At 40.8% G+C, this 23,371-nt stretch overlaps 1 protein-coding gene and 1 long non-coding RNA gene across 6 annotated transcripts in view; both read right to left on the bottom strand.

The window, feature by feature from the left end:
• Positions 1-852, bottom strand: part of YWHAZ (tyrosine 3-monooxygenase/tryptophan 5-monooxygenase activation protein zeta) — a 36,323-nt gene extending 35,471 nt beyond the window's left edge. The window contains exon 1 of one of the 5 annotated variants that reach the window (XM_077846794.1): positions 462-852. In XM_077846794.1, coding sequence (XP_077702920.1) covers positions 462-837 — 376 coding nt within the window. In that variant the 5' untranslated portion in view covers positions 838-852. Of the gene's footprint in view, positions 1-100; positions 259-461 lie in introns of those variants that run through there. The other 4 variants (XM_077846796.1, XM_077846798.1, XM_077846795.1 and 1 more) reach the window with 4 other exon arrangements.
• A 6,772-nt stretch (positions 853-7,624) lies between these two features.
• LOC144283103 (uncharacterized) lies at positions 7,625-19,130 on the bottom strand. Its single transcript, XR_013351433.1, has 3 exons — positions 18,816-19,130; positions 15,689-15,758; positions 7,625-7,954 (listed from the first exon to the last, which is right to left on the bottom strand). It is a non-coding gene; the product is annotated as an uncharacterized LOC144283103 (long non-coding RNA).
• Between the last annotated feature and the right edge of the window lie 4,241 nt (positions 19,131-23,371).

A 23,371-nucleotide genomic window follows, 5' to 3' on the forward strand; every position in this document is an offset into this window, starting at 1 on the left:
TCTCCACCACTACCTTCCTACCTCCCCTTCTCGAATCCCCCCAACCTCCACGGGCTCGCTCTTCCTCTACACCAGCAAGGAGATTCCTCCCCACCCCCACCTTAGCTTTCGTGCGGCCCTTCTGCGCCTGCGCCAGTCACTCCCTCTCGAAGGGACTCGGGTTCGGCAACATCCGGGACCTTTCACACCCCCCACCCCTCCCCGCGCCCAGGCCCGCCCCGCCCTCCGTGCTTCGCGGGGGTAACTGCCTCCCGGGCCGGCCCGGGGCTGGGTTACGCGGGTGGCTCCGCAGCTCCGGCATTGTGATCCGGATGTGGGGGTGGCGGGGGAGGGCGCGGTCCGGCGGCCGGGGGGGGCGGTGTGGCGCGCTTCCCCCGCGCCCCGCAGCCCGCCGCACCCCGTCGCCAGGCGGGGCCGACCTGAGCGCGCGGCCCCTCCCTGCCTCGCCGCCGCGGCTTTACCTGCTGGCGCGCCGAGAGCGGCCTTAGACCTTTTAAGGCTCGGGACAGAAAGTGAGGAGTCCGGCCCCGCAGGATGGGTTGAGTGACGGGAAAGGTTTCCAATCCGAGACTCGGGATCCGTGCGCAGTGACAGCTGCGGGGGGACAATGGAGGCGCGAGGTGGGGCGGGTGGGGCGGGGCTGGCGGGAGGAGAGGCCGCCGCTTGGAGAAAGCCTGCAGCGCCTGCGGGGAAGCGGCTCCCTTCTCGGGTGGAGGGTTCGGGTGATCGTGGAGGCCTCAGCGCGAAGAGAGGCAGCGAGCAGAGGTCGGACGGTACCGACTCGTTTCTTGGAGACTCGATGGTCTCTATCCAAATAAAGCGTCCGCTTGAAGACATCGTGTTGCAGTGATTTAAACACAGATTATTGCCGGGTTTCTCCTGAAGCGGGGTGTGAGGGACGTGGTAGTTCCCAGCGCCCCGGGTAACTCGGCGGGCAGTGGAAGAGGGCTGCAGGCAGGGCCAGGAGCAGGGACCTGGAGCCGAGAAGAGGGGGAAAGAGGAGAGCGGATATTGCAGGTGCCATACCAACGGGCCAACCCAAACCGGCAGAGCCTCCACCCAGTCAACTTAAGGAAGTTCAAAGAGAGACATGCACAGTGTAAAATGCCTCTGCCTCTCCTCCCTTTAAATGTTGGAGCTAAGATGTGCTTGGATGACCTGCAAAACCAGTTGGCAAATCTCACCTAGAGTTTATAGTTAGCAATGAGAGCTCAGAACTCTGCCTACTATCCTTGGCAAACTCCATTTTGGTCTTACTGATTTTTCCAACATACCCTTTTAAAAAATCCTTTCATCCTAATAAGTGTACTCTTTAATGCCCGTCCTTTTATTTCCCCCGTCTCCCATCTACCTCCCCCATCGTAACTATCAGTTTGTTGTTCTCGGTAGTCAAGAGTGGGTTTCTTGGTTGGTCTCTTCCCCCCCCCCCCAACATATCTTTATTGAGCATCTAGTAGGGGGCCTGCCGTAAGGCACAACTGACAAAGAAGACTCACAAAACAGTTCAGCCTCAAGTTGTGCAGAGGATTGAATTTATCACCAGCAGACACATAAAATCTTTCCTCACTCTTCCAGCTCCTTGTCTGTTCTGTATGTTGTTGGACACACTGTTTCTGCCACAGACCATTTTACAAATTAGTTTTGCCTGAGGTTCCAGCTGGCATTTAGATAGTAAAGTATAAACCCAGAAGAGAGTTTTCCAGTGGCCAGTTCAGTTCAGGGTGTTTTATTTTCTCCCAATTTTCTGCATCAGAGCAGATTCATACTAGACTTAATGGATGAACAAATTGATCAGGGTTATTTTTTCTGAGACATTAGAGTCATGGTACTTTGACTCCCAAGTAAATTTTTTCAGAGAGTGACTCACTTAAAATAATATTTCAACACCCTCCCCTTTTAAAATTTGTCTTTGGTTTTCTGCTAGACGCGGCACCAGAAATTTGACAGAAATTAGGGGTGCCTGGCTGGCTCAGTCTGAAGAGCACATAACTCTTGATCTCCAGGTAATGAGTTCAAGCCCCATGTGGGGTACAGTGATTACTTAAATAAATAAAACTTTTTTAAAAAAATAAGATATTAAAAAATAATAAAATAAAAAAGATTAAATCTTACTTAAAATGGAAGTTGTTTCTCTAATCTCAATTATGTGTCTAGATAGAATATATGCCTTTTTTGTTTTAGAGGACATTTAGGGATCTCTCTGCACCAATAAATTGTGGATTTGCTTTAGGAAACAGTTAAATTAGGTGTTTGCTTCTTGTTTTAACTAACAAGGCATGTGCGTGTGAAACAATAGGAATTACTGGATTTTACATACTCAAGGAATTTGAGCTCATGAAATAAAGGTGTAATAAGGTTGCAGGGAAACAAGAATAGAGAAAGTCATGAAGGCCCCACGTGATAAGTATTTTGAGGAATAGGAACATAATGGCAAGGATAATGGCAAAACAATAAAGAGGCCCTATGAACTTGAACTAAGGAAAACTACTCAGAGAATTTCATGTAGCCTCACCTGTTTTATTTTCTTCCCTGCTCAACTTTGTTGCTTCAGTCAACTTGCTCAACCTTCTATGCCTTAATTGCCACATCAATAAAATACTGGTAATAAAAACACTTAACTTGTCAAGTGGTGTTGAGGATTAAATGCAATTTTCTATATGTGTAATATATAAGATATAGGTATCTTATATAAGTAATTATAATTATGTAGGACCTATCTTATTACATAATTATAAGAGATATACAAGTAATTATAATCATATATATATAGCTTAGCAACATTCCTTGCACAAAGTAATTGAACTATGATTATTCATTTATAAGTGGACATATCTGATGTCTCTACTGTTCAAAGAGTTGTGAAGATAAAATGAATGATATATTTGAAATGTCCTTAAAAAGTGAGGGCACCTGGATGGTACAATCAGTTAAGCGTCTGACTCTTGGTTTCTGCACAGGTCGTGATCTTAAGATCGTGAGATTGAGCCCCTTGTGGGACTCTGCTCAAGGTACACCCTGCTTGAGATTCTCCCTCTCCCAATGCCCCTACCAGTTGTGCTTTCTCTCTCAAATAAATAAATAAAAATCTTTTTTTTTTTTTTAAAGTGGGATATAAAGGTGTTCCTTCTGGAAACACAAGCTTGTGTTAGTTTCTTAGCACTAATGAGACTTAAGGGATGAGACAATAAATAGGCTCCACTCACCTACAAGGGACAGTCATGACCTCTTCAGATCTATGTTATACATTAAAATAAGTTCAGGGGAATTTGCAAAGGCGCATTATTCAAATTGGAAAAACCTCAAAAGATGTACTCTACTGATGAAACAGCAGTTACATGATCTTTTAAGTTTAATTACAATTTGGTCAGGTTATAATCTCACTCTTAACATTATGATTTAATTGGAGAAATGCAGCATAGTGCAGCGGGCTTTGGAATCAGAATTGGGTACAAATCTTGGTTTGTCTATAAGAGCTATGTGACCTTAGGCTAAATTGGACATACTAATACCCAATTCCATCAGATTATTGCAAGCATTAGGTAGAAAGTAAGGAGAGAGCTCCACATAGTGCTCTAGATCACAATCACCTATTGTTGGAATAATCTGGAGTTTGTGGTAGAGACAAACTAGTTAGTTCTTCACCAAACCCATTCTGCTCTTTCAGAGCCACGCTGGATTCCATGGCATGGGTCTCCCTTGCTGTTCTGTGTGGCCATGTGAGTAAGCACTAACTAATGTTATATGACCAAAGTGATATGGTCCACTTGTAAGCCTGTGCCATAAAATCTTCTGATTTGAACCTCTGTTCAGTCCCTGAAAAGAACTGTCTGCCAAGTGAATCGAGAGGATCTCAAGGCTTTAGAGGAGAGTGGGAACATGAAATGAAAGGAGCTGAATCTCTGAAAACCTATTCCCTGATCATTTTAGACTTTATTGAGGGATAACTTCTAATTTTTAAGCCATTGAGATTTAGGTTTATCTCTTGTAACAGCTATCACTATAATACATGTAAATGCCATTGGCAGTCCAAAGCATGGGAAACATTAAAAAAGAAAAAGAAAGGAAAAAAAAAAGGGAGGAAAAAGAAATGAAGTTAAGGAGTAAGTAAAAGTAGCATTTCTTCTCAATTCTAAATCAAACTGATAGTCTCACTACTTACTCTCTTTTAAAAATTTACTATTTATGTACAAAAAAAAAAAGAAAAATAGAGCTACCATATGATCCAGTAATCACACCACTGGATATTTACCCAAAGAATACAAAAACGCTAATTTGAAATGATATATGCACCCCTATGTTAATTGCAGCCTTATTTACAATAACCAAGATATGGAACCAACCCAAATAGCCATAGATAAATAAATGGAGGAAAAAGAAGTGGATTCAAGAAGGGATGTTACTTAGCCATAAAGGAGAATAAAATCCTCCCATTTACAGCAACATAGATGAATCTAGAGTGTGTAATGCTAAGCAAAATAAATCAGAGAAAAACAAATACCATATGATTTCACTCATATGTGGAATTTAAGAAACACAACAGGAGGGACACCTGGGTGGCTCAGTGGTTGAACTTCTGCCTTTGGCTCAGAGCGTCATCCCAGAGTTCCGTGATCAAGTCTCGCATCGAGCTCCCTGCACGGAGCCTGCTTCTCCCTCTGCCTGTGTCTCTGCCTCTCTGTGTCTCTCATGAATAAATAAAAATCTTTTTTTTTTTTTTTTAAGTAAAATCTCACTGGAGACAAGAAAGCATTAAAATAGACTCGATTGGGGAACCCTGGGTGGTGCAGCGGTTTAGCGCCTGCCTTTGGCCCAGGGCGCGATCCTGGAGACCCAGGATCGAATCCCAAGTCGAGCTCCCGGTGCATGGAGCCTGTTTCTCCCTCTGCCTGTGTCTCTGCCTCTCTCTCTCTCTCTCTCTCTCTCTCTCTCTCTCTCTCTCACTGTGTGCCTATCATGAATAAATAAAATTTAAAAAAAATAGACTGTTGATAATCAACACACTCTAGCCCTATGTTCTATGATATTTTAGTCATAGATGGGGTTTTCTGCGCAATGATTTAAAAAAAAAACAAAAATGTTAACAGAACCAAACTAATTTTGAGCTCTCATTTCATACATTCATCAAGCACTTAATGAGGACTCACAGGTTAGGGGTTATGTTGCTCACTAGGGATAAAAATGTGTAGATCATGGTCCCTCCCTGAAAGAGCTCACAGTATCAGGACAGACATTGACACCAAATGCAGTAACAGTGAAGCACAGTGAAGTAACAGCTAGTTGTGTTTGAATCTGAGCTGTAAGCACTATCCATAGAAAGGTGAGGAAGTTTCCCTGAAAAAAAAAACTCATACTCAAGCTATAAATTACTGATTTGATTATCAACAGAGTCTATTTTAATCCTTTCTTGTCTCCAATGAGACGTTTAATTCCCCAGTGAAATTTTTAGTTTCCTTGAATTCTTAATTGATAGGTCACTATATGATAGACATCATGTCTCTTGCATTCTATTAAGGACACAGACATTTTCTAGAGTATTCTTTTCCTATAGTAAGTTACTTTAGATATATGCTCTTCATTGAAATCTTCAGTTAGTGCTCTGTTTCCTTGAACTGTAGAATTTTTGGTTGCTTTTATGTTGTAGTGATGATTGTTTTCCTATTACATGTCAATGAGGGAAGTTCCTTCCAGTCTGAGTTGGCCAACTGATAGATGAAATTTCCTCTGCTTCTCTTTACCATCCTCTTGAGAACTGTTAGGTCTTAAGTTGTAGGAAGGTGCAAAGACATGCTCCTTTGGCGAAAACCTAGAATCCAGGAGATGTTTACATTTACCACCTGTTGAGTAGCTACCATGGCAAGATCTTGTCCTGACTCACTGTCCAGTTGATTGCAATGAGCAAAAATTATGTTGTCAAGAATCAGAGACTATCTGTGGTTGTTTTGCTTTGTTTTTCCTGTGGTTGTTTTTTAATGAGCTGTGATAAATGTAAAAACTACAAGCATGGATACTATGGGCTCTTACTGTGATTCCATATGTTCCTTTGTCTGCAACTCCTTATTCCTGGGGCCAATCCATCACATTTTAGGACCAGCCACCTCTGCCTCCCTAGCCCTCTGTACTTTTGTTGTGCCTTCTTTGGGGACTTGTAGATTCTGACTGAATAACAGTTTGAAGGCTTAACTTCTACCTAGCAACTCTGCTCTTCTTTTTCCAAACATTTTTTTGAATTTTTATTTTAAGTAGGCTTCACACTCAACATGGGGTTTGCACTCACAACCCCTGAGATTAAGAGTCACATGCTTGGGACGCCTGGGTGGCTCAGCGGTTGAATGCCTGCCTTCAGCCCAGGGCGTGGTCCTGGAATCCCAGATCAAATCCCACATCGGGCTCCCTGCATGGAGCCTGTTTCTCTCTCTCTGCCTATGTCTCTGCCCCTCTCTCTCTCTCTGTGTCTCTCATGAATAAATAAATAAAATTAAAAAAAAAAAAAAAGAGTCACGTGCTCTACGTACTGAGCCAGCTAGAAACCCCTGTTCTTCTTTTTCAGAGGATAAATGATCCATGATAAAGTTTCTAGGTTTAGCTTTCCGTACTGTAAGTGAAAATTCCTCTTGTTAATGGTTGACTCCTATTTTTCACAAACACTTTCATGGCATTTTAATGGGAAGATGAATCTTAGCTTGACACCATTTTTAACATCTGTAAGTCTCCAGTCAATTGTGTATACACACTCACACACATACATAATTTTATTTTAAAAAGAGCCAACAGGCCCCAAATGGAGTCAATTGTGCTAAGCCCATGTCACTAAACCAAGACTCAATCCCTAATGTAATTGCATTTTCTCTCTCTCTTTTTTTTTTTAAGAATTTATTTACTTACTCATGAGAGACAGAGAGAGAGAGAGGCAGAGACATAAACAGAGGGAGAAGCAGGCTCCATGCAGGAAGCCCAATGCAGGACTTGATCCTGGGATTCCAGGATCAGGCCCTGGGCCAAAGGCGGAAGCTCAACCGCTGAGCCACCCAGGCATCCTTGTAGTTGTATATTCAACTTTTCCCGAGAATGTAATCTTACCAGTCAGTCTGGAATTTCCTGGTCAGTACTACTGAGGGAATCTACCTGATAGACCCCTGCCCTATCCCCAAAAGGAAGGTGACCTTGTCTGAAACAGCGGACTCTTTGCTTCTAACCCCCTTTTGTTTTATCCCTTCCTCTCTGCCTAGGAAAGTCTTTCATTTTGTAGAGTTCAGTGGAGCTTCTTTCTTTCTTTTTTTTTCTTTAATTTTTTATAAAGATTTTATTTATTTGACAGAGGGAGCACAAGCAGGGAATTACAGGCAGAGAAGCAGGCTCCTCGCTGAGCAGAGAACACTATGAGATATGGGAGCTCAATCCCAGGACTCTGGAACCATGACCTGAGCCAAAGGCAGATGCTCAACTGAGTGAGCCACTCAGGAGCCCCTGGAGCTTCTTTCTATATGCTAGATAGGGTGCTACCCAATTCATGAATTGTTGAATAAAGTCAATTGGATCTTTAAAATTTACTCAGTTAAATTGTGTTTTGATTTATTTTTTATTTTTTTTAAATATTTTATTTATTTATTTATGAGAGACGCACACAGAGAGAGAGATGCAGAGACACAGGCAGAAGGAGAAGCAGGCTCCATGCAGGGGAACCGATGTGGGACTCGATCCCGGGTCTTCAGGACCAGGCCCTGGGCTGAAGGCGGTGCTAAACCGCTAAGCCACCCGGGCTGCCCCAAAGTGTGTTTTTAAATATATATGTATAGAGTTTTTTTTACATATAGTTAGTAGAATTTTTTTTTTATTGCAGTTTTACATTCACAGCACAATGGAGAGGAAAGTACAGAGATTTCCCATATACTCATGCATAGCTCCAATTCATGCACGGCCTCCTCTGTTTTCAGCATCTCATACCAGAGTAGCATATCTGTTAAAATTCATAAAATTGCTTTGTTAAAATTGAATGGTATATTTTTGTCAAAATATATTCACAAATCATTATCAGCCAAACTCCAAAGTTTACATTAGGGTTCACTCTTGGTGTTATACATCCTATGGGTTTTGACAAACGTATGATGACATGTGTGCACTTACAGTAACATACAAATCATGTCATAGCATATATGCACACCATACAGCATCACACAGAAACCTATGCCCTGCCTGTTCATGTCTCCTTCTTATCCAATGGCAACCACTGATCTTTATATTGTTTCCATAGTTTTGTTTTCCAGAGTGTCATAGAGTTGCAATAATAGGGTATGTAGCCTTTTCACATTGGCTTCTTTCCTTAGTAATATGCATTTAAGATTCCTCTATGTCAGGACGCCTGAGTGGTTCAGTGGTTGAGCATCTGCCTTCGGCTCAGGGTGTGATCCTGGAGACCCAGGATAGGGTCCCGCATGGGGCTCCCTTCGAGAAGCCTGCTTCTCCCTCTGCCTGTGTCTCTGCCTCTCTCTCTCTGTGTGTCTCTCATGGAAAAAAAAAAACAAAACAAAACAGATTCCTCCAAGTCTTCTCATGGCTTTCCTTCATAGCTTTTTATTTCTTCTTAGTGCTAAATAATATTCCATTGTCTGGATGTACCACAGTTTATTTACGTTTGTTTCCAGGTTTTGCCAATTATGAATAAAACTCATCTACTCTGGAGAAATACCAAGGAACACCATTGCTGTATCATATAATAAAAGTGTGTTTAGTTCTATAAGAAACTGCCAAACTGTCTTTCACAGAGACTATACTATTTTGCATTCCCACCAACAATGAATGAGAGGTCCTGTTGCTCCACATCTTTGTCAGCATTTCATGTAGTCATTGTTCTGGATTTTGGTCATTCTATTTTTTTTTTTTAAGATTTTATTTATTTATGCATGAGAGATGCAGAGAGAGAGGCAGAGGGAGAAGTAGGTTCCCCATAGGGAGCCTGATGTGGAACTCAATCCCAGAACCCCGGGATCAAGACCTGAGCAAAAGGCAGACTCAGGAGCCACTCAGGCTTCCCAATTATGGCCATTCTAGTTTTGGCCGTAGTGGTATCTTGGTCTTCGGCTTCGTTGTTGTTGTTTTTCTCACTGCTTTTTGAATTTGCATTTCCCTGATGAGATATGATGTGGAGCATCTTATATGCTTATTTGCCATCTGTATATCTTCTTTGATGTGGTGTCTTTTAAAGTCTTTGGTCCACTTTTTAATCTGGTTGTTGTTTTCTGACTGTTAAGTTTTAAGAGTTCTTGTGTATTTTTGGATAACAGTCCTTTATCAGATATGTATTTTGTAAATATTTTCTCTTGTATCTAGCTTGTCTTCTCATTCTCTTGACCTGTTAAGTATTTTAATGTATCATAGAGTCACATTTTGTAAAAACAAAGGTAAAGATTTTAATTTGGTGTTATGTATTAGAAGAGCTTTTGGAAGTTACCACTGAGATTAGTGGTGCAAAAAATGAAGATGCTTGCTTAGAATACGTACCAGGAATTTTGTCTGAATTCAGGAGTCATTTAATTTGAGAGGTACTCATATGCACAAAGAAAAATGAAAAAAATACAGGTCCTACCATGTTTGTTCATCCAGTGGAGCTTGTCACTAGTTGACAATGGCTTAAGGAACGTAAAGGCTGCTGGGAGCTCACAGTTTCAAAAGTGCATAATTTATAATTCAGAAGTGATCAGTGGCAATCATGGAGTAAAAGTTCAGAGAAATAATTTTTTTTCCTTTCTGACATGTATTTTGGTCCTGGAGTACCCAAGAATAAGCAAAGGGAACATTTGGAATTCATTAAGGATTTAAAATACAATAAGAATGCATATATATCAGAAGATACTTAAAAAAAAAAAAAAATTCCCCCCTCTAGTAAAACAGGCATCTGGAAAAGGAATCAAGGGCAATGTGAATTTCTGGCAGTTTTCCCAGAACCTGATATAAAATTTTTCCTGGACCTAAGAGCAGAATTTCTGTTTTCTAGTTCTCCTGGTCTTCCTCTGGGGCAATTGCTCTCAACTTGAAATTATTTTTAGGAGGAGTTCACACACTTTCTTGGCCATGAAATCCTCAGGATCCCTGAAATATTTCAATATTTCAGCAACTTAATAGGAAATTTACACCAAATCCACTCTCTAGGACATAAGATGGTTATTCTGGGTAAGTCAGAGATGTGTGTTTTTGACATGACTAAGTTTCATACAGTTAATGCCCCACTTATTTGTTAAACATTGACTTTTTTTCAGTCAGGCTAATATATAGTTAGTAGGCTTCAGGCTTGAACAATTAAACAATGAATAAGTAACAACTAGAGGAACATTTGAATTGGTAAGCGATCAGTAGAAGGAAAGGACACAGGAGTAGAACTATTACTCTCAACCACCATTTGTTAAAAGATCTATCTAAGCAGTTTATAAGAAGAGGTCACCTTCCTTTTGTGACTTTTCCTATCACAGCAGCACAGCTAGCAATAGCTTATGCATGGAAACAGCATAAATAAGTCAAAATGTTTCAGCTAGGCAGCATCTGTAGATAGGAGAGGGTAAGGATTAAAAACAGTACAAAGGTCAAGCTTTAGAAGGAACAATTAACCCTGAGCTGCTGACAAAAAAAGACTTGATTGTTTTATTGGACTGAATTGAGAGTCAGAGGTCAGGGAGAAGGAGAAGTGGGTGTTGTACTTGACCAAAAATAAAGGGAATGTTAAACGCAGAGAAAGCATTTAATGTCTTCTGCATAGACAGAAAGGAGAGCATGTAGTATCATGAGGCCTTGGTTGTGATATCCCACTGTTCTCCTTTGCTGAAACTTATCAATGGCCTTTCTAGAAGGGCAAGTAAATATTATCAGGACCAGGGGATTCTGGAATGTCAGTGAGACATACAACATTGACCATGGATAGCTTTCATCATCTTTGGGAAAACAGAACATTATCGATGGATCTGGATTCTGGAAAGACCACATTTATTCTTTTTATTCTTTCATTCATTCTTGAACAGATGTTTATCGAATAGCTCTTTTTTTTTTTTTTTAACATTTATTTATTTATTTGAGAGAGAGCCAGAGCACCAGCAGGAGGGTCAGAAGGAGAGGGAGAAAGAATCTGAAACAAATTCTGTGCTGAGCACGGTGCCTGACTTTTGGGGCTCCACTTCACAATCCTGAGATCATGACCTGAGTCGAAACCAAGAGTCCGTTGCCTAACTGACCATGTCACCCAGGTACCCCTGAATAGCTCTTTAAATATCAGATATAACCTGCTAAGAGTGGAAAGATGGAAACAAAAAAGAATCTTCTGGATCACAATGGAGTCATATTTTAGTGGAAAAGGTACATATGTTCTGTTAGCCACATTCTTATAAATAATTGGTAAAGACTGGAAGAATGGAAGGAAGAGGAACAAATGGGATTTTATAAGAAGAGAATAGCATTTTGGAGATTACCAATACTACTACATATGAATAATAACATGAATGAATGAAATTCACCAATGAACACATTCTCAGTATATATCTAAATCCAGAAATTCCAGGAACTATTTCTCTACTAATTAAAGCTGAGTAAGTTTTCTTTATGTTGATTTCTCTGCAAGGAATACTTTTTTTTTTTTTTTTTTTTTTTTTTTTTTTATGATAGTCAGAGAGAGAGAGAGGCAGAGACACAGGCAGAGGGAGAAGCAGGCTCCATGCACCGGGAACCCGACGTGGGATTCGATCCCGGGTCTCCAGGATCACGCCCTGGGCCAAAGGCAGGTGCCAAACCACTGCACCACCCAGGGATCCCTCTGCAAGGAATCCTGATAGAGATTTGGTTACTGATGAAATGAAATAAGGAAGAAAAGGAGAAGTGAGACAAGACTTGGATAATCCAATTATGTATAAACACTGAAAATAAATGGGATATTGTGATTTTTGAAATATTTATCTTGATTCAGGGGACAGATTCAAGACATTTAAAGGGCCACTAAAATTCAAATATCGGGGTGCCTGGGTGGCTCAGTTGGTTAAGCATCTGCCTTTGGCTCAGGTCATGGTCCCATGGTCCCAGGTCCCAGGGTCCCAGGGTCCTGGGATTAAGATATTTTGCTGAGCTGGGAGTTTGCTTCTCTCTCTCCCTCTCCCTCTGCCCCTCCACCACTCATGCACGCACACACACATGTGCTCTCTCTCAAATAAATAAATAAAATATTTTAAAACATAAAATTCAAATATCATCTTCATGTCTATTTCTGAAAAAAAATCTATATAAAGATTATATATAACAACAAAACCTAATATTTTATAAAAGCCAAAATTTAATCCCTTGTTTCTTAGATCATTTCCATAGAATTAAAAAAAAAAAACAGGTATACTTAAAAACTACATATCAATAATAATGATGTGGGAAACAAAGAAAAAAGAAAAAAAATACATTTCCTTACTGCCCACAGCCCATTGACAAGTTCTTCAAATAGCATAGGGACCTTACCCTGGGAGCTCAGCTGCCTTGATGTTGACACTTTGCTAAAGGCAAACGATAATCTTAGCCTGACCCCCAGCATCCTGTAAGTCTTCAACATGTAAAAATTCCTTTGGAAGGGGAGCCTGGGTAGCTTAGTTGGTTAAGCACTGGACTCTTGATTTAGGCTCAGGTCATCATCTCAGCGTCCCAGAGATCCGGCCCCTGTCAGGCTCTGTGCTCAGAAAGGCATCTGCTTCTCTCCCCCTTTCTCTTCCAATCTACTCCCAATCTACTCTATTTATTATATAAAATAAATAAAATAAAATAAATAAAAATTCTGGAAATTTCTTTTATCTCTACCCCCAGAATACACGTTAGGAATCATCCTTTAAGCATATGGCCCACTGATACACATCTGAAGGATCTCATAATCATTTACTAAAAACTAATAAATGACCTTTTCCTAACAGTAGCTAGCTAACCCCCTCAGGGTCCTGGAAACCTTGTTTCCAAAATATCTTGGAGGCCTGTGCTTTCCCTAACTCCCTTCCCAACTTGAAAGTACTTAATAGGCCTCTCCTCATGACCCCATGCTGTTCTTTCTGCCCATGGTTCCTGTCCCCCTGCTGTAATAGGACCACCTTTTTGCACTGAAAACATCTCAACAATTCTTCCTTTGCTGTCGGCTCTGAACCTCAACCTTCAAACCACATCAATAATAGTTTTTTTCAAAGGTAATCTCTATGCTGAACATGAGGCTTGAACTCACTACCCCAAGATCAAGCATTGTGCATTCCACTGACTGAGCCAGGCTGTGCCCCAATAATAAGGGTTTTTTAATTGCTACTAAAAATGAGGCTTTTTTTTTCTAACAATGTGTCTTTATCTTAATAATTTAGCACCTAGCACAGTTTCTTGAAAAAATTATTTCTATGTTATTTCTATGTTTACTGAATGAGTGATACCTCAATTAATGAGTGTTGGGTGTTTTTAGATTCTTTTATAGAAAAATTGTATTTCTTGTTCAGAGCTTTCAAGATGACAAAGGCTTGAGAACCTTTAAGAAGAAAATGTAGGGATCCTTGGGTGGCTCAGTGGTTTAGCACCTGCCTTCGGCCCAGGTCGTGATCCTGGAGACCCAGGATCAAGTCCCACATTGGGCTCCCTGCATGGAGCCTCTTCTCTCTCTGCCTGTGTCTCTGGCTTTCATTCTCTGTGTCTCTCATGAATGGATAAATAAAATCTTAAAAAAAAAAAAAAAAAAAGAAAAAGAAGAAGAAAATGTAAATGTGGCTTGTGGAGTCTGTAAGTTTTGTCCAAACTTAGTAATACTGGGGATCCCTGGGTGGCACAGCGGTTTGGCGCCTGCCTTTGGCCCAGGGCACGATCCTGGAGACCCAGGATCAAGTCCCACGTCGGGCTCCTGGTGCATGGAGCCTGCTTCTCCCTCTGCCTATGTCTCTGCCTCTCTCTCTCTCTCTGTGTGACTATCATAAATAAATAAATAAATAAATAAATAAATAAATAAATAAATAAATAAATCAAACTTAGTAATACCAATACTAATTAATATTTTTTCTTAGTAATATCAATACAATTTTTTTGTATTTTTTTTCTTAGTAATAGTAATCCAATTTCTAATATACAGTGGACACAGTGCTATCCAGAATAAAGACCATATTTCTCACTGCCCACTCAGCAAGATGAACCTTGTAAATTAAGTGATAAGTGATAGCCAAGAGGAAAAGAAGAGGTTTCATGTGAGATTCCTGGCAAGTGTCCCTAAAAGAAAGAATGCCCACTGCTCTGTCCCCTTCCTTTTTTTTTTTTTTTTTAAGATTTTATTTATTCATGAGAGACAGAGAGAGAGAGAGAGGCAGAGACACAGGCAGAGGGAGAAGCAGGCTCCATGCAGGGAGCCCGATGCGGGACTCGATCCCAGGACCTCAGGATCATGCCCTGGGCCGGAGGCAGGTGCCAAACCACTGAGCCATCCAGGGATCTCCTGTCCCTTCTCTTTCCTGATGGCCAGAATGTGGACCTAAGGAGGGTTCAGGCAGCCAACTTGGACTGAGGTGGAATTCTAAGGAAAGAACAGCAAAGCACAGATGGCTTGGGGCTCTCACAACATGTGGGAACTATGGTACTAGCCCTAATCAGCATTTTTGTTATTGTTGTTAATGAGTAGAACCTTATAATTACCCACTGATAATTTGGGGTTTATGTCATTGAAGTCAAGCCTAATCCTAACCAATAATGATATAAATAGCCCTAAAATGGTTATCTATTCTATATACTTGTCATGGATACTATGCCTCAAGGTTGAAATTCATCTTCTTCTGCCTTTTTTTTTTTTTTGGCTATAGATGTCCAATTGATCTAGAACCATTTTTTGGAAAGGCTATCCTTCTTCCATTGAATTTCTTTTGTACTTTTGCCAAAAATCAGTTGGGCATATTAGTATGGGTCTATATAGTTCATTCTTTTTATTACTGAATAGTATTTCATGTATGGACATACTACATATCTTTATTCATTCACTGGATTTTGGACGTTTGGTTGTTGTCTTTGTTTTCGTTTTTGCTTTTGCTTTTGGCTGTTAGGAATAAAGCTGCTGGGAACACATACCAGTTTTTATGTGGACAGATGCTTTTTTTTCTCTCGGATAAATATCTACGAGTGGAATTGTAGGGTTGTATGCTAAGTATATGTTTAATTTTATAAGAAATTGGGACGCCTGTATGGCTCAGCGGTTGAGCGTCTGCCTTTGGCTCAGGGCGTGATCCCAGAGTTCTGGGATTGAGTCCCACATCGGGCTCCCTGCATGGAGCCTGTTTCTCTCTCTGCCTGTCTCTGCCTCTCTCTGTGTGTCTTGCATGAATAAATAAAATCTTTTTAAAAAGTTTATAAGACATTGTCACACTGTTTTCCAAAGTGGCTGTACTATTTTACATCCCCAAAAGCAATGTGAGAGCTCCAGTTGTTCTACATCCTTGTCAAACCTTAGTATTATTGTCATTCTCTTTGATTATAGCCACTCTAGTGGGTGTGTAGTGCTATCTCATTGTGGTTTTAAAATGCATTTCCCTAAATGACAGATGATGTTAGGCACTTTTTTTATGTGCATCTTAACCTTTTTTCTCATTTTTAAATTTTTTGGTCTTACTAGTTTTGTTTCTATAAAACACCAAATAAGTGTTGTTGTTGTTTTTTTTCTCCAAATAAGTGTTTTGAGGGAGCTTACCTTCAAAGAAAACTTGAAGTAGTTCTTCCCAGGTTCAAAGGATCCTAGGTCTTTCAGAAAACAAAAGTTGCTTCTCATTGAAAAGAGAGAGAGAAAGAGAAAACTATTGTAATTTATCTGGTGTATATATTTGGATTTCCATGTACAGTACTAAGTTGTTAAAAGGAGGATATATAACTAAAAAAACATAGTGCTTACTGCTCATTCTTTGGTGACTTAAAGTAAATGTGATGTTTTGTTGGTCATACTACTAACTAAATGTTGAAGGAATTAACTGCTTTAAGCCAGTGTTTTAGCATTTTAGTGAATAACTCTTCTTGTAATTTTTCATACCATTCTTTTTTTCTAACTTTGAAAACCCTGTGTTGCAAAAGATGTGTGTTGGGACATGCTTTTCTCTTTGTGGCAATAAATGCCACAGATCCAGAAGGTGATGGCACTGGAGAGGGATGGAGGAAAGTGGAGTTTTCCATCTTGCTTTTCATTTCAATCCAGTAGATTAAAGACTGGTAGTAGATTTGAGACCAGGGTCCACCAGGCACTACAAGATATGATGCCAACCCAGGAGTACAGGTTAATCACACTGTAAAAAGTGTTAACATACTGGCTAAAATAGAGGGCAATTGTCTACTTTCACTGCTATAAATCAACCGTTAAAGCACATTTCACTAAAATAAAGAATTCTTCAGGCATCAACCTCTTTGGTAGTGAACTGTGCTGCCTCAAAGACTGTAGGTTTCCCATCATTGGAAATATTCCCACAAATGTTGCATAACATCTGACAGGAATGATGTGGAAGTCTACAATTGGTTAGATTGTTTAAAATATCTTAATTTTATTTACAGGTTAATTTGATTGCATCACAACTCTTAGAGGCAGTTGGCATAGTAAGAAGAATGGGGTATAGGGCAGTCCTGGTGGCCTAGGGTTTAGCACAGCCTGCAGCCCAGGGTGTGATCCTGGAGATCTGGGATCGAGTCCCACAACGGGCTCCCTGCATGGAGCCTGCTTCTCCCTCTGCCTGTGTCTCTGCCTCTCTTTCTGTGTCTCTCATGAATAAATAAATAAAATCTTTAAAAAAAAACTAATATGAAGTAAGTTTCTTTATTCTTATTTTACAGAAAACAGAGACACACAAAATTGAAGTAACTCACTCAAGAGTCTTCAGTTAGTAAGAGGCAGCACTGGAATCCAAACAAAGCCAGATTCTGACATGGTATGTTAACCACTATGGTCCCCTGCCTCCCATCATTATTTGTACTTGTTTTCTAAGCTTGAACTACTCTAAAACTCGCTTTGCCCTTAAACCTGCCCTCAGCTATGTTTGCAGATATCATTGCATATATTATCCTATAAACTTATTGGAATCTAACATGTATAAATGTGGACAATATGTGATCTGTTACGCATACCTAGGTTTCCTCCCCTATAGGCCTAAGATCTAAAAGCTGATTTCTTCCAATTGATATTTCATTCAATTAAAAAATATCCAAAAGTTTCCAAGGATTAGTGTAAAGGATGAATATTGGTATTTGCTAATATTAATTTTTAATTAACATATTGAAAAGAAACAAACAAGTTTGAGTATTATCCTTATAACTTTTGCTTATCTCTTTTCTTTTCACTTTGGAGCTTTTTAAAATTTTAATTTTCAAACCATAATTTTTATTTTGTTTCAAAATTAAGATCCCCTGCAATACACCTCTTAGTGGTTCCCCTTTTCCATTTTAATCTGGCTCCTACCTCAAAGAAATAGATGGTTCTTGTTCATGACCTGAAGGACAAAGTTCCAAACCTATAATAGAGGGAGGAAATTACAGGAGTAGGGGCTATGATAGTCGCAGAGAGAGAGAGAGAAGCAGAGACATAGGCAGAGGGAGAAGGAGGCTCCATGCACCGGGAGCCCGACGTGGGACTCGATCCCGGGTCTCCAGGATCGCGCCCTGGGCCAAAGGCATGCGCTAAACCGCTGCACCACCCAGGGATCCCTCAAATCTATTTTTTAAAAAAGATTTTATTTATTTACTAATGAGAGAGAGAGAGAGAGAGTGAGGCAGAGACACAGGCAAGAGGGAGAAGCAGGCTCCATGCAGGGAGCCTGACATGGGACTCGATCCAGGGTCTCCAGAATCACACCCTGGGCTGAAGACGGCGCTAAACCACTGAGCCCCTCGGGCTGCCCTCAAATCTAGTTTTTAAGTATGCTTTTAAGACTTTACATATTAGGGGAGTGCACATATTTGGTATAGAATGAATGGTATTGTACACAGTTCTATTTATATAGAATAATTTTGAATGAGATCTGCTTGACACAGGGTCTTGCTAATTAGATTGTGAACTATTAGAGTCAGGGACAGTTTTCTTCTTTGTATCACCTGAAGCAGGTGAAGAATTTTGAATTCTTATTGGAATCATAGAACCTAGACTTTACAATCCGTGTGGCCCAACCGCTCATTCAATAAATACAGCCTTTTGAATAGGCCAGTGCCAGGATGTTCCCATTTCAGACAGCAACTAATTTGACTTCTGTTGAATATTTCTTTTCTTTTCTTTTCTTTTTAAGATTTTATTTATTCATTCATGAGAGACACAGAGAGAAAGGCAGAGACACAGGCAGAGGGAGAGGCAGGCTCCCAATAGGGAGCCTCTGCGGAACTTGATCCCAGGACTCCAGGATCACATCCTGAGCCAAAGGCGGACACTCAACCTCTGAGCACCCCAGGTGCCCCCTATTGAATACTTCTAATTGTTATTTTTTTCAAGTGAAAGAAAGAAGAAAGAAAAAAATTTCGATATTGAACCCAAACCTGGAAGTTTGTACCCATTTTTCATTTTTTTCATATGATGGTTATTCAAATTTTGAACATATCATTTGTGTTTTCCTTTACACCTCTCCTCTCTCAGAAAAAGTCAATGGCTCTTTCCACCATTCCCAGCTGGACATATGAGAATCACTGGGACAGGCGCAGGATCTCAGAAAACTTTTTCAAACACCACCACACATCCTGCGGTGGGACTCACCTTAGGGTTCAGAGAAGAGAGCCAACATCACAGCCTAGATTCTCTAAGAAATAGAGGCTGAGAAAGAGATGCGAGTACAAAAGGCTTACTGGGAGGGAAGACTTACCAAGGAAAAGGGGAGAAAGCAGAACTGGGCAGGCAGAGCAGTCAAATCATCAGACCTGACCACGTTGGCCAGCCCCAGGAGCAGTGGTGTCGCAGAGATGGCTTGCTAGAGGAATCTTGCATTGAGGGGAAATGGCTAGGCCTGTGCACCACCATCTTGTTCAGTTATTGACCAGGGATCCTCCCAAGAAGAGTGTGACCTTGACCTGAAAAGCTGAGGCAGAGACTGACGGAGCCGACAGCTGGAGGCTCTTGGACAATCATACCCCCACCATTGGACAGCGAGTCATTTCCTGAAGTGGGCTCTGAGCAACACATGTCTGTCTGCCCTGAATGGGGACGAATGGAAGAACCTGACAAAGAAGTCCTGAGAAGTCTTGATGATTGGTCAGATATACAGGCAAGAGGTTACAGATAACCCTCATGGCTAGAACAGCACTGCCATCAATAGATATAGCGTGGTTGGGAAAAAACCTCTTCCCACCATACCCACAGCTGCCTTTTACTGAAAGCAGCCGAATTCTTTTCTGTAGAAGTTGTCATGGCTTGTGCCTTCTATGTTGAGTGACTAACCGTGCTCTTTAGCTGCAACTGATAGGGCTAGCCAGGGAATTGATCCACAGCCCTAGGCAGCCACAGGTAGGCTGAAGGTGGCTTGATGTGAAACTGTCCATTTTAAATGGGGACAAGCCAATTCAACACTCTCATTTTGGAAGGCTCAAACATGAAGTGTACAAGGAGAGGTTGAAGTGGCTGCTCAGGCTGTATACTAAGGTCACTAAGCTACTGTTCTTCTTCTCTCCTGCTGCACTGAGCTGCCTAGGGAGCAGAGGTACCTAGAAGCTCTAAAGAAGCAACAAGTTCTTTGCTACCCAATATCCTTGTAGTGAATCCCAATCATCACAGGTGATGTGGGCATGTCACTTCCTTAAAGAGTATTTTTTTTCTTTTTAGAAGATTTTATTTATTTATTCATGAGAGACACAGAGAGAGAGGTAGAGACATAGGCAGAGGGAGAAGCAGGCTCCCTACACAGAGCCTGATGTGAGACTCGATCCCAGGACCCTGGGATCACGCCGAGTCAAAGGCAGACGCTCAACCACTGAGCCACCCACATGCCCCAAGAGTTTGTTTTTTAAATTTCATGATGAGGGACACCTGGGTGGCTCAGCAGTTAAAGTGCCTGCTTTCAGCCCAGGGTGTGATCCTGGAGTCCTGGGATTGAGTCCCACGTCGGGCTCCCTCTATGGAGCCTGCTTCTCCCTCTGCCTGTGTCTCTGCCTCTCTTTCTCTCTCTGTTCTCTCATGAATAAATAAATAAAATCTTTAAAAAAATTTCACGATGAAATTATTATTATTGTTATTATATTATAATATATAATATATAAAATAATTATTATTGTTATTATTAGCACTGATGGTTATTTCTTCTTTGTAAAAGCAGGTAAAAAGATGGCTTGGCCCTGAGCCTTGCAGAACTGTCCTGTAGATCTTGGTTTGGGCAAATTTGTGCATCTTAAATATATCCAGCTTGCCTCCTCACCCCCTGTGGTTATTTTGCCCACAGCAGGACCTGTCCCATCTCTCAACTTTGAATGGTAGGCTACTCTGCCTTCTGTACTTTTATGGCATTCCAAAAAACTATCAGGCTACCCAAAAATTTCCTAAAGTGATTATTTTCTGCATAATATGTTTCTGCATTATTTTGCTCCTTTGCCCCGAGTTCCAAAAAGATAGAGTAACTTGTGCAAACTTCTACTTTTGCTTCACCATAAAGCAGTCCCACTGTTTGTTTCATCATTCATTCATTCATTTATGTTTATTCATTTTTGCACACCCCACCCCCACCCTGACCCTTATATGTAGCCTGTCTGAAGAGTTCGAATACATCGAGTAAGCAGATGTATTTCAGGATCTTTGTGATTCTCCCTGCCCCTTATACTCTCAGTCATGCCACTCAGGAGCCAGATGTGAAATGTGTATGTAGCTTGGACATGACAAGGCCAAGCCAGATAGAATAAAGGATTACAGTTCCACACCAAATTCCAGTGTGCATGGAGCTTCCCCCCATACCACCATGCAAGCAATTCTTGGACATCAGCTGGATGTCCTACAATTCAACTGAATTCTGACACTATGTACTGGAAGCTTCCACGTGTTAAGGGTTCACCTCCACAAGACTGCTCTGTCCCCCCATCTTCAGACTCCAGCCACAAGTTCAGGTTATCACCTGTGCTTCTGACAAATGGGTTGTAGGTCAGAGGTTCCATGACACCCTTCTTAGGTGGAATGGCTTGCTGGTGGGACGCCTGGGTGGCTCATCAGTTGAGTGTCTGCCTTCGGCCCAGGACATGATCCTGGAGTCCCGGGATCAAGTCCCACATCAGGCTTCCTGCATGCAGCCCACTTCTCCCTCTGCCTATCTCTCTCTCTCTCTGTCTCTCATGAATAAATAAATAAATAAAATCTTTAAAAAAATAAAAAAGAAAAGGAATGGTTTGCTGGAATGGCTTAAACTTTCACTTATTAGATCACCAGTTTATTATAAAGAGAGAGAATTTAGGAACAGCCAGATGGCAGAAATGCATAGGATAGGGTATGGGGAAAGGATCAAGGGGGTTCTGCACCCTCTGGGAGTATGCCACTCTCCCAAATGTCCATGTGTTGACCACATATTCTCTGAATCTTGTCCTTTTGGGTTTTTAAGGAGGCTTCATTACATAGGCATGATTGATGAAATCATCAGCCACTGGTGATGGATTCTACCTCCAGCCCCTCTCCCCTTCCCTGGAAATCAGGGAGGTGGGATTAGAAGTTCCAATAGTCTGATCTCTAGGTTGGTTCCCCTGGCAACCAGCCCCCATCCTTAGGTACAGTCCAAAAGTCACCTTATTAATATAACAAAAGACATTCTCATCAGTTTGGAAATTCCAAGAGTTTTAGAAGCTCTGTTGCAGAAACGCAGGACAAAGACTAAATATATATTTCATCTTATAAATCACAAGACCACAGGAATAATTATTTGCTGTGTAGAAGGATTTTTGTTCCATTTTTTTAAAAGTAAAAATATTTTCACCACAGGATCATCTTAGAATGTGTCCATGATGCATTTAAACTTTTTGATTTACAAAATTTGAATTTACACTTCACTTTTCTCAGAAAGCAGCTATCAAGTTAAGTAGATACAACATGCTTGAAATAATTGCTCTTCATAATTGCAGATGACACATACTGATAGCTTTGCTATTCTTTTTTCTTTTTTGCTTTTATATGGCTGAAAATACTTGAAAAACTGAAGAAACACCAACGCATGATTTAAAAGAGGCCAAGAGGCTCTCAAAATGAGGAATGAGGATCTAAAACAATCTGTCATTTTATGTTATGCAAACAATAAACGCAAGTCAGTTTTACACCAGGGGTAAATGAGACATAGTGAAAACACCTCGAGTGTAGGATACTCCTGTACAGCAATGTGGAGATGGTGGGGCAGGCATTATTTGCCCCATTTGGTGAAAGGAAAAAAGCAGAAAAAAGTGTTTTTCTTTTGCATTTTAATTGTTTTAGGTAGCTATTATTTTCACAGGATTCAAAACTCAAAAGGTACTTTAAAAAAAAAAAAAAGGTACTATACAATATGCAGTGAAAAGTCTCCCATCCCAGGGGAGCACTTTGAGCCTTTCTTGGGTCTGACAGGCATCTCCTTGCCCACCACTCACCACCTCTATTCATAGGCTCATTCAACAGATATTTACTGAGAACTATCTAGTGCGAGGCACTACTTGAAGGTGAAAACAAAACCCCTGATCACCTGGAACTGACATTTTAGGGGCAGAGAGGGCAGACAACAATGAAAAATGAAATCGACAGTGTATCTGATAGTGAGAAGTGCCATCCAGGATAAAGTATGCCAGATTGGGGAAGGTGCTATTTTTAAAGGTTGGTCTTGGAAGGCCTTTCTAATGAGGACATCTTTAAACAGATACCTGAAGAAAGTAAGCAAGGGAGACACATGGCTCTTTGGAGAAAACTTACTAGCTAGAGGGAACAGGAAATGCAAATACATATTCTAGGAAGACTTGTTTCTTGGACTGGTCTTCTGTAAGAGCAACTTCTGTTTCTGTTCTAAAGGGAGGCTCATGGGAGAAATTGCCTTCTCAATATTCTATTTAAATCCTAAGGTTGAACTTGAGTTGGTCATAGTGTTGTCTCTTTTTCAAACCTAACAATTATGTATTAATTGGGCCATTAAAAAAAAAGATTTACTTATTTATGAGATAGAGAGAGACAGTGCAAGTAGGGGAGAAGCAGAGGGAGATGATCTCAACTAGATTCCCCATTAAGTGCTGAGCCTGGAGCCAGACTGTGGGGCTCATCTCACAATCTTGAGATCATGACCTGAGCCAAAATCAAGAGTCTGCCACTTACCTGCTCAACCAACTGAACCACTCAGGCACCCCTGGGCCATTTACGTATAAGAAAGGATTGTGGTATTTTTGTTTTTTGTTTTTTGTTTTTTTTTTTAAAGTAAGTTCTAGACCAAATGTTAGATTTGAACTC

Source organism: Canis aureus, chromosome 14, assembly GCF_053574225.1.
Source record: "Canis aureus isolate CA01 chromosome 14, VMU_Caureus_v.1.0, whole genome shotgun sequence".
Classification (NCBI taxonomy): Eukaryota; Metazoa; Chordata; class Mammalia; order Carnivora; family Canidae; genus Canis; species Canis aureus.